Here is a 12,076-nt window from a genome sequence, read left to right on the forward strand (position 1 = left end):
CGCCAGCAGACCGGGTCTAGCAGCGAGCGCCAAGATGGCGGAAACGTACTGAAAGCTGGAGACTCCCCCGGAGCAAAGAGAGCTGCCGCGACCCACCACATGTAAGGGTACACTGGTCGACCGTTGTGAGCCTCGCGGACACGGCAGGTGAGCTGTTGTAGTGCCGAAAGCAGAGTGAGGCATCCCGCAGGAGGGTCGAGGCTCCGTGCGAAGCGCGCCGGAGGCCTGGGACGTCCCGCGGCTGACACCACTGGAGGCCCTGAAGCACCCGGTGGACGGTGCGAAAAATGGAAGGAGGTGAGCTACGGCGGGGCCGAGCCGAGAGAGACTGAAGCACTACGAGAGAGGAGGAGGGCCTGTCCCTGGGCAGACACCTAGTGGCACCATCTGTGACACGGCCCTTACAACAGTGCGACCAGGGGGAGGGAGTGTGTCCCACCCCCACCGAGGCGAGGGACTGATCCACGATTGTAAGGCCACTGAAGAGGAAGGCCTCGCTGAGGGCCCAGAGGAGGCATTGGGTCCCGGTGGCCTGCCGGGGTGACACGCCTGGCATGTGCCCTGCGTACACGGGTGCTTGAGGGCCAAGGGAGAGGTCGGTGGTGCCAAAATCCAGACGACCTGATCAGCGAGCAGCCCCCCGGGATCTGGAGAGAAGCACAGACTATCCGTGGACTCTGACATCTAGGCCGGTAAGGAGGCTGTGGTGGGACGGACCACGTAGCATTTCGGCCCTCCCCCACTAGTGAACACGGCTCTGTCATCAAGGGAGGGGACATCAAGATCATACCTCAACTAGGCCTGGAGACGGGGCGGCGGAGTCACCGAAGGCTGTGGGGTGCTTAACGCCGTGTGGGGCACTGGAATGGACTCGCCTTTGGGGTGCAGGTTGGGATTTAATCAGGCATACGGCGCAGAACGTGGCTCCAGAAATAATCCACGGATGCCTTCAGCTCCCCAGAACCCAAAGTACGAAGTGGCTGGACGCCACCCTCGTGGAAAGACAGGAAGACTACAGAGTCTCACCCACGGCCTGTTGAGAGAGGAGGTAAAGGGCAGGGGAGTGGGCCTCCCACGCGTACACTCCCACTGACACATCGGCCATGGGGAAGAAGGATACGGCCCCCAAAACCTCTAAACAGGGGCCCATGGACAACTAAGCCACACCTCAGCAGTTGGCGTAGGCCGCATCTACTGCCTCCGGCACGCGCTCCGACACGGATTTACTCATGGGTGCTATTCAGGCATCCAGAACGGACATCCAGGAGTCCCGGGCAGCCTTGGAAGTCAACATCGGCGAGGTGGGTTCGGAGGTGACACTTCTGAGGCAGGACTTTAGAGAGCTAACAGATCGAGTAACTACAGCGGAGACGCGCATAGGTGAGGCGGAGGACTCGATCTCCACCCTTAGAAAAGACATGGCGGAACTCCAGGCCTCCCATCGCCAACTGCTGTGGAAGGTGGATGATGCAGAAAACAGGGCGCGTCGCAACAACCTGCGCTTCGTGGGCTTTAGGGAAGGAATCGAGGGGACGAACATGGCAGCTTATCTACACGCCTGGCTGATTAAAACCTTTCCGAAGGTGCAGTTCTCGAACTGCTTTATCATCGAAAGGGCACACCGGGCGTTACTGGTGAAACTACCGGAGGGTGCGAGACCGCGACCGGTCATTGCCCGATTCCTCAACTTCGCGGACCGGGACCTGATCCTGAGAGAGGCCAGAAAACTGGGGGAGATCAGTTTGGAAAACACAAATATTATGATATTCCCAGACTACAGCCAAGAAGTGCAAAAACAACGCCGCTCCTTTGACGCGGTTAAAGCGAAACTGAGAGACATGAACATTACCTACATGCTGCACCATCCCGGGAAAGCTAAAGATGATCTATATGGATAAAACTCACTTCTTTAACCATCCGGAAGATGTCTGGCAATGGCTAGAGGAACGACCCATATTCCGCAGACAGGAGGACACTGGTCGAGGAGTTCCGGACAGGCCAACTCTCCACAGAGCCAAATGGGAACTGCCGAAGGCTCAGAGACTGAGGTCACAGAGGAATAAGAGACAGACTCTGACTACGCCCTACGACGGATAGACGACCAGGGCAATCTGCCTCGCCCGGGAGAAGAGGCGCGACGGGATCTAGATTCAGTTGCCTGGAAAGAAACGCCAGATCGGAGGTAGAAGGAGAAGATTCGGGGGGCAGCTCCTCGGGGGGTAAAGAGGAAGGGGTGCACTCCGTCCACCCACTGGAGAAGGCAATCCGAGATCTGGAGCAGGACGCCTTGGGGCAGACAACTGACCCGCGACCAGACACCCAGGACTCACATTCTTGAACAGGGGCGGACCAGGCAGTTGAGATTGCAGCTCGTCACTAAGGGGACACACAAGTTGATACACCCCCTTATACCTATTGTTCTCATTGGTTTATTGTTCATATTTGTACAATTTCCTTACCCCTGATTCTTGAGGCTGATTAGTTGGGAATGTGTTGCATGTTCTCCGCCAGGTTGGACAGAGTAGGTTGAAGGGGGGGATCTTTGGGTCGGCGACAGACCCTCTCCTACTGACAGTTCTGCCTCACAGAGGGATGGGACTGAAAGGGGAGGGAGGTGGGGGGGGGGGGGGCAGTTCAGTTTTGTTGAGTTTGACTGGAAAGGCAAATTGGGGCGGTGGGGGAAGTTGGGGGGGAGGGTGGACAGCATGAGCAATGCATTCACTTGTCGGACAGGCACGCGCACTGTACACCACACGCCAACATGATTCCACCGGGGGTTCTTTGACACACCGGATTGGCAGCACGCGTACTCCTCTCGGCGAAGGCCGGCACAAGGCGTCAGATGTAGTTTGATGAGACTCCACCACTATGTTTATGGGGAATCCAGATAGAGACACGGCGCACGGGGAAGGCATTAAAGTGATGACCTGGAACGTTAATGGCCTAGGCTGTAGGATCAAAAGAGGTCTGGTTAACAACTATATTAAGGGATCTGGAGCAGATGTGGTACTCCTACAGGAAACGCATCTGAGGGCTACTTAATGTGCCTTCCTAGCGAGGGGCAATATAAAGTTCTGGCTCATGCTGGGTTTTACCTCTGGATCCAAAGGGGTTGCAATACTGATAAAAAATGTCCACCAATGAGAGTAGCACAAGTTTGGACAGACCCACGGGGTACCTATGTGGGTGTACGTGGGGTGTGGGCAAGGAAAGAATACACATTTATCTCGGCCTACTCTCCGCCCAAATTCCAGGTGGACATGCTCAGGGGGGTGTCCGACATCATTCTTAACACATCAGACACAGTGCAGATCCTTGGAGGGGGAGGGAGGGGGGGGGGGGGTGACTTCAATGATGTGATGTGATGTGATGAGCCCATTGGTTGATAGACCCACGACCCTGACTCCATTTGCCCTTGGCCTCCTAGACGTGTGGAGATGTTTGCACCAGACTGCTCAGAAGTTCTCCTTCTCTGGAGCGCATAAAGTCTACTCCCGCCTGGACTATATTTTCATGGCAAGACAGACGCTACAGATGTCCGATTCAGCGGAATACTGTGCCCGAGGGGTGTCTGACCACTCGCTGCTGATATTAGAAGTGGGCAGGAGGAGACGAGTCGGACCTAGAATTCTTCGGCTTTCGGCCTGGGACCTACAGAGCCCGGAGCTCCTAAAGGGACTGCGAGCCGATGTTAAGGTATACCTGGCAGACAACATGGGGTCCGTAGACTCCAGGGTTGTCCTATGGGAGGCGCTTAAAGTAGTGCTTAGAGACAGGGCACACTGTAGATTAGCAGACGCTAGGAAGAAGGGACAGGCAGAGATCCAAGCCCTGGAGACGCATGTATTGCGGTTGGAGACAGAACACAGCCGAACTAAAGACCTAGGGACCCTGAGACAACTGGTTGATGTACAAGCCCAGTATAAACAATTAGTGACGGGGGAGGCCAAGACACAGGCACTGGCTACCCTGCATCGCATCTATGATGTGGGTGATAAGTCCGGAAAGCTTTTGGCGTGGTTAAGTAGGAAAGTTTAAGATGGGAGATGGGTGGAACGAGTAATGGTTGGTCCGGATGCGTGGGCATGTATCGACGTTGAGATAGCAGACTCCTTCGCTGACTACTATGGGACCTTTTATGAGGCCCGTGATCTGGGGTCCAAAGAAGACGTGTTGAAATATATATAGCAACTATTGACATCCCGAAGCTTGAGGAGGCAGACTGTGAAGACTTAGAGGCTGACGTTACGGAGGAAGAGGTTAGGGTAGCACTGAAAAAACTTCGTGCAGGTAAGGCCCCAGGCCCCAATGGATTCCCCGCAGAGTTCTCTAACCAAACACTTTTTAGGCCTGTTCCGAGATGCCGATTCCAAGTGGGGTAGGCAGGGCTACAGGAGGAGAAACTGTCACTCTATGCAGATGATGTTTTGCTGTATGTGACGCAGCCAGAGACTACCATACCGGCGCTCTTCAGTGAACTGGACCAATACGGGGCCAGATCTGGATATCAAATCAATTGGCACAAGTCGACACTCTATGATCCCAGAGGGCGGACAGAGTGGCCTCAGTTGCCAGAAAGATTGCAGACGACCAGTGAGGGATTTCTATACCTAGGGGTATTTATAACAGATAGGAACATCTCCTACGACCGCAATATTAACCGTATTATTAGTAACTTTAAAATGGACGCAGGCAGATGGCAATTGCTTCCCCCTGACAATTCTTGGAAGGGCAGCCATGTTCAAAATGATCTCACTACCGAGATTTCTGTATGCATTTCAAAATGAATACTTCCAGGTGCAGCCCAAGACTTTCCGAGAAGTTCATGCGGAACTGTGGTCCTACTTGTGGTTAGGGAAGCATCCCAGGGTTGCGCTGGCGACCCTACAGAGACACCAGTACGATATGGGGGGGAGGGGGGATCTCGCTTCCCGACCTGGAGGAACACCTGGCTCCCATCAATGAATGGGTGCATGCGCCGGCCACACACCCCACTTATGCACTAGAAAGCCAAATATGGGCATGCACAATTGTTTACACTACATCTATGAGGGGAAGGGACAGGCCAAGCTGCTACCGGCCACTAGACTTACACTGGGAGCATAGAAGAGGGCCTCGAAAGCTACGGGGTGGACACATAGACCCTCAAGACAGACCCTGATTTGGGACTGCTCTTGGCTGAAGGAACTTAGTAAGTGGAGAGGCTTCCGGGGCTGGGACGACATAGGTATTTCCTCCGTAGGTGATTTAGTCAAGAGCGGGACCTTGAAATCATTTCAGTCACTACAGGCGGAATTTGGGCTACACCGCTCACAGTATTTCAAATACAAACAATTCAGACATGCATGGCGGGCGGAAAGGACACTACAGGAGGCACTCCCTGAATATGCACCTCTGGAAGGCCGCTTGTTGCAGGAAAAGATCCCCGAAAAGGCTGTCTCCCTTACGTATAAGTCAATTATGAATAATAAACCGGACAGGCTGGAGGGCCTGCGGGCCGTCTGGGAGAAAGAAGTAGGGGAGATGGATGATGTGGACTGGGGGTAGTATTAATGCACCCTAGGGAGGTAGCGATTAAGTCGCGACTCCGCTTGATACAATTTAAGATCCTACACAGGGTATACTTTGACAGAGTACGGCTCTTTAAGATGGGGAGAGTAATCTGACCCTAGCTGCTTGCGCTGTGGAATTGCGCCTGGAGATTTTTTACATACAGTGTGGTCGTGCTCACATATACAAACTTACTGGGGGGAGGTCACCGCTGAACTGGGTGAGGTGCTAGAGACAGCTATCCCACTGGACCCGAAGCTCATTCTCCTGGGAATGGCCAATGACGTGGACCTGGCCCGTCCATTGCTAATCTTTTTAGTCCTAGCACTGGTGGTAGCCAAAAGGGACATTGCCAGGAAATGGGAGACACCCCAGTTAGGAGAATGGAGGAGGGGCATGGATCTGTACATGGCGGCCGAAAGGGTCACGTATAGGGCGAGAGGGTGTCTGAAGAAATTTCATAAAGTGTGGGGCAAATGGAGACGTTACCATGGCTTGGATGGAGGACTATGAGAGATGCCGGTTGTACGTAACTATGATGTATACACAGGACAGAGCCGTACGAGTTCAAAGGAATGTACATCACGGAGCTGGTGATCTGCTATCAATACATGTGTAGCTGACTAATACTAGGGGGGACCTAAATTTCGCTGGAATGTGTGGGGGGAGGTGGGGTGGAGGGCGCGGGGACTTTGTCTTGACGGTGACATGCTTGTTCTGTACTTACTTTTTTTTGCTGAAAATAATCAAAATGTTTATATTAAAAAAAAATTTTTTAAAAACTACTGATAGTAATGTCCTCACACCTAAACTCTCCTACCACGAGGTGTTAAAGTTCACATCACATTTGGGTATGGTATAGGTGCATACATTATCATGCCACCACCACTCCGGCAATGCGCATAGCTGAAAGACATGTACATCTTGTTTGGCGACCCGCAGCTGGTTGGGTGCAGGATCTAGTTGCAGTTCAGACAATAAAACCAACACCTTTTGCACATTTCCTAAGTCCATGCAAAGAGGGGGAATAGCTGCCGGTAGTGGGTTGGGTATGGCTGCAAGTGAGACATTTCTACCAACTCCTGCTGTACACCATCAAAGGCCTTATACAGCATGGTGGGTAGCCCCCCCCCAAAGTTGGTAGTTCCATTACGGTACCTCTGAAATGTGTCATGTTTGGTATCAAACAACGTGCCTCATTGACCCAGACATGATTCTTGTGTCAAAATTAATGTGGCATGCACCCAGGTGGCTACCCTAGAGGTTGCTCACCTGGTTGCCTCAGCCTTTCCTGTTCTCTGGCTGCCAGCCCACAGCTGCTGCTACCAAGACAGGAATCTGACCTCCTGCCAGGAGGTGTGAACTCTCCCAGGAGTCAGAAACAATGGCGTGGACGGGAAGGAGGTTACACCTCCCTCCCTGACAGGTTGGCTAGTGAAGCGGCACATCAAGGCGGCAAGCTTCAAAGCTTACACTGCCTGTGATATGCAACCAGGCTGCCTCCCAAAGGAGGAAACTGCCCTCCTCCTGCCCCAGGAACACTTGCACCCGGGAAGGCGGGAAAATGATGTAGTCCGGAGGCGTACACCCCCAGACGTCTAGACACACCTCTGGGGTGAACTACCTGGTCTGTAAATAAAGAAAGGTTTCTGTAATTTTTTAAAGTGGCAGAATAGAGGGTTCGGAGTAGAAAAGGTGACACCCCCAGATGTGGTCACCTCAGGGGTGGATTAGCAGCTGGGGCTAGTATCCAATCATTGGCCACTTGCACCCACACCTCTAATTCCCCTAAATCAAGGATTTAAGGGGCACCCCTGGCACCAGGACCTCAGTTTTGATTAGACTTGCAACAAAGCAAAGAAGAGACCCAGGATCTGCAAGTACATCATCTGCACAATCCAAAGGCAGGATACTCTGGGCCTGTGGCACCATCATGTAACTGTACTGCAAACTCGTCCCGTACCAAAGACCGGTTCCACCAGATGAAGGGGCCCCTTTGGGAGCCAAAGGCAAGTCTAGACTCCACTCAATTAGTGGTACTAGTCCCCGGCAGACCGCAGGTAAAAACAATATACCAGAACCGAAGAACTGCTGGCCATCTGGACATCCAAGGGATTAGCCAAAAGTACATAGTCCTGTGCATTGTCGGAAGCGTAGTCCTGACCTCCAAGCAAGTTTCAGGCAGCTGCTGTTTTCCCCTGAATGTCACAAATACTTCTTGCTGAGCTTAACGTTGCAAAGGCTTGTTGGTGGCCAATCCAGCAACCACCACCTTTACTTGACTCTGCAATGCCAGGAACTTCTTAGTACCTGAAGCAGCCTATAGCAGTGGCCCCATTGTCGAAGATTGCACCCGTTTCCTCACCAGCACGATGTAAGCGGAAAAACCAGCGCCCCTGCGGATCCTGTTTCAACACCTAGGACTGTCAGGACAACTCTGTACCCGGGTTTCTCGAGCCAGGTGAAATCAAACTGACTGTAGTGGCCTGGCCCTGGGACTTGCATCACCTTAACTCTCTTTGGGTGCCACACAACACCACCTACCAGTGACAGATTGTCATTAGTGCTTTATCCTCATTGCCTGCACTGCTGAAGTTTTGCAGAATTGATTTGCAGATTTATTTTTGCTTTTAAAATCCCTAATTCCAGTTATACTCATCCAACTGACTTCGTTTTGGTGTATATACTAATATAAAAATCTGCTTTATTTTTTATAAATTGGTGTTCGATTTCTTTCGAGTTGTGTCAATTACTTATCGTCTATGTTGGTACTCTGAAAACACATGTTCCTCTAGTAAATTCTACTGTTCTTTCCTACTCTACCAGAACTGAGCAAAGGATTTAGTATTGTGAATCCAAGGACTATCTTTTGGGTACTGTGAGAATATTGCTAACTGAAGCCTAAACAGCATCACCACACAATACTCCACCTTCCAACGCACGCTCATACTTCAATCTCAACCATTGCTTTCTCCTGCGTGAGCTAGTTCCTCGCCAGTTCTACGTTGCTCAATCACCCCAACTATGTGTTCATCCATTGCCTGCTCACCTGTGTGCTTCTGCACCGGTTTCACGTTACTCTCACCAGTTTCTTCCACCCCTGCATAGTTATTTTATTTTCACTACCAATCCAACTCAGACCGGTAACTTAACAGAAAAAAAAGCATCCATGTCATTTTGTAGTCGTGTCTACAAAATGACAGAGCAACCTGGTCATAACCTTCTAATTCTTTAGCCCTGCTGCACAGCATTGTGGATGCTGTGCAACTTCGCTAAAAACTACTGGCATAGTCAATAGATACCAAAGGAGAGACTGGTTGGCTTGACCAGTACTGGTTATAAATATTCCTTCCTACTGTAGTCCTTGGAGCACACATACCCAACATCCACAGCCCTCTACTTTGTCCACCGGATACTTCAGTCAAAAGAAATTCAACAGCCAAAGGTGATTTGTTATCACTAAATAAGCACAAATTTAAATAACGGTCTTTCTGAGCAACAAATATTGGAAAGATTATTTTTTTCTAACAAGATGATTCTGGGCCCCTTCTCCGCCCATTTAAATTGAGGAGGCCTGCTAGATATTTACCCTCAGTTGATCTTTATTAAGCCAGTAATAGCTGTGAGCTCTGTTTATTTCCAGAGCATAGGTGATACCAACAGTTAAAGCAAAGAGAAGATCACTAGTGTTAGCCCTAGGAAGTACATAGCACTGCCAGCAATCCATGCATGGAACTGATTGCAAAGAAACACAATTCATTTTCTGAACGAGGGTAAGCATTCAGATAAGCATCAAAGGTAGTGGAGGTTGTGAAGAGTATTCATTGCACGCATATACATTTTCTCGTAAAAAGTGCAATGCCTGGCTCAGTTACTAGTCATTGTGGACGCCATACCAGTAATGCTACGCAAATCAGTGCCAGAGAAGTCACAAGGAAGAAATAAAAGTATAAATGAACTCAGCCCTAAAAAGGAAATAATGATCCAAACGATTAGACGGTACCTACGAGTCACCCAAGAGTTTTAAACAAAGCAGTCTGCTAAGATTATGGGATACAACTCAAGTAGCAATTTTAAAGTTGGTTAAACCTCAGCGTGAAGCAGATAGAACAACAATTATTGGCAAAGCCAATAAGTCTCACCTTCATGATGCAAGCGACAAGCTTTTGGCTTTGTCAATGCAGGTTTGTAAAACATAATTTATTGTTTTTTTTAAAGTTAAAACATTTCACCGTACAGCAGAAAAAGCAAACATTACGGTAACTCAAAACTACCTTTCACTCAGGAAACCGAGAACAGAATCGAAAAAGTATAAAGAAGTGAACGGACTTAAAGGAAAACGTTAGCCAAAGCAAAATTTACTTTAAAACAGGGCTCAGTGAAGAAACAAAATCTAAGTCATTAAATCTGCCCCAGTACTCCAAGGAGCAGATTTAGTGGCAGCCCGGGAAGAATAGTCTCATTTTCAGTCATACTAAGTGACTACTTGCTTAAGCGCCATCTGCAAAAGTGCAACAGCCAGCTCCTCCCCAGCACCAAAAAACCATTGTATGCTGAGGTCTGGGAGTTCAAGCCACATGTCGAAAGGGTCATCATTTGAGGGGGAAAGCATTATTTAAGGGAGAGAGAAAGAAAATACTTGCACTCTAATTGAGTTCAGAATGAAAAAGAGGTTCCCTAAATGTGAGCAGTGGAAGGATAAAACTCATCCAATCAAACTGATGGTAAAGAAGCCTGAAACGGGGGGGGGGGAGGGAGGGGGGGCACAAGCGGGGAAAAAACCAACAGACAAGAAGCAAGCATATGAGTGGCAAGACAGCTAAGCAATGGGTTGACACAAAGCCCACTTTTAGAAGTTTTTGCTGTGGTCCACAAAAGGTCTTTTGACAATAGAAAACTAACAGCTGTCTGCAAGAGAGACCGAAAAAAATACTCCAAAGAATCACAACCACGTTCGTCTCCCAGAAACTAATGCAGCTGTACGAGAAATTGCATACCACAGACAATATCAATAAGCATTATGGTAATATGGGAGAGCTAAAGGACTCTTTCAATGAAATACATGCATAAGACTAACTTTAAAGCAACGAGAAGTTCAATGAGGGATTCGCAGCATCTACATTAGGAAACAATGAATAATTCGCAAACATACCAAAAGGTGAAAAGGCAGTCTTCATTTGTAAAGATAGAGCTCCAAAACAGCAGGCGCAGAGTTGAGCATTTTATCATGAGATTGATATAAGCCTCCGCTAATGTCCTTTAATCATCCTACATAAGAAGGAAAAGCAATAATACAAAATTAATACAGCATGCAATTTAGAAACTGACAACATTTCAATTTGGTTTCATTGGATACAATAGCTACACATTAAGACATTGGTTCTGGCAGTACCCCATCCCCAAAGTAAACACAGTATTCTGGTTAATGGGATAATAAACGAAAATCCACCATTTGGGAAATGATTCTGGAGCATCATTCAGTAAGAACCAAGTATTTAGCAATTACTAAGTAAAGACCAGATCTGTAAATACTTTTAATTTACAGTGAAAAGAAAAAAAAGCACGCACAGATAAGCATCAGACAGACATCTTATGGAGGATATATTGGGGGACAGATCAGTAGGATAACATCAAAATCAAGAGCTAGTACTGACAAAGGACCCTTCGCCCAACCCTGAACATTTTACAAAATGGACTCCAGGACTACCCACCCCCAAGCACGGTTTCAGATGAGCTCAGCTGGAAAGTCATACATTTCATTTACAAAAACTTGTTTCAGAATGAGCAAGTGGTTAACACACCAACAGGCTCAACTGCCTACACAAGATCCCATCCCTTCTCAGAAAAGAATGACCAGACCCAGGGAAGCAAATATCAGTGTTGATATTTTGATATTTTTATTTTCTTAAATTGAAGCCATACATCACAAGTGATACTGAAAGATAACTGGATATTTTAAATACTGGGAGTTATTCTGAAACATCGCCCTCACTCCCTTACCTTTGCCTCAAATTGTAAAGCGCTCTGATATCCTCGGATATCCTCTGGGATCAAGGGATCAAGTTCGAGCTATATAAAACTTTATAAATAAATAAACTGTGCCTTCAATTTCAATTAAATGTCTATCTGCGCCTCTTTGATTACTGTTTCGTACCCAGAATGTGATTACTCTCACCACGACTACACAGCGCACACCCACTTCTCGTTTCCCTGGATGATAGAATGGTTCTCTTAACAGCACAAGACTAATCCTGATAAGCAATAACCACTGGGTTAACCACTAACGTTGGATTCCAAAGCAGAGTGCTGCCCAGCGAATATTGCTCCAAGGCATCAATTAGGGGTAGTAAGCAAAATATATAAATGTGATTACAATCAAATCTAATTATGAAAGTCCTATGACAATGGTGTGCATCAAGCTAACTCCTAACCTTTCATCACAGACTCGAGGATTTGCTGGTAAGGCCGGCAAGAACACAAAAACAATGAAAATCATCATGTAAATGCACTACACTCTGGGCTAAGA

General features: G+C 48.6%; 1 protein-coding gene across 2 annotated transcripts in view; it reads right to left on the reverse strand.

Annotated features, from left to right (window-relative positions):
- ZBTB46 (zinc finger and BTB domain containing 46) overlaps positions 1-12,076 on the reverse strand; it is a 288,923-nt gene that overhangs the window by 224,860 nt on the left and 51,987 nt on the right. For both annotated transcript variants that reach the window (XM_086932760.1, XM_086932761.1), the window contains exon 2: positions 10,703-10,818. In XM_086932760.1, the coding sequence (XP_086788886.1) occupies positions 10,703-10,727 (25 nt within the window). In that variant the 5' untranslated portion in view covers positions 10,728-10,818. The remainder of the gene's footprint in view (positions 1-10,702; positions 10,819-12,076) is intronic.

Source organism: Lissotriton vulgaris, chromosome 7 (assembly GCF_964263255.1).
Source record: "Lissotriton vulgaris chromosome 7, aLisVul1.2, whole genome shotgun sequence".
Taxonomy (NCBI): Eukaryota; Metazoa; Chordata; class Amphibia; order Caudata; family Salamandridae; genus Lissotriton; species Lissotriton vulgaris.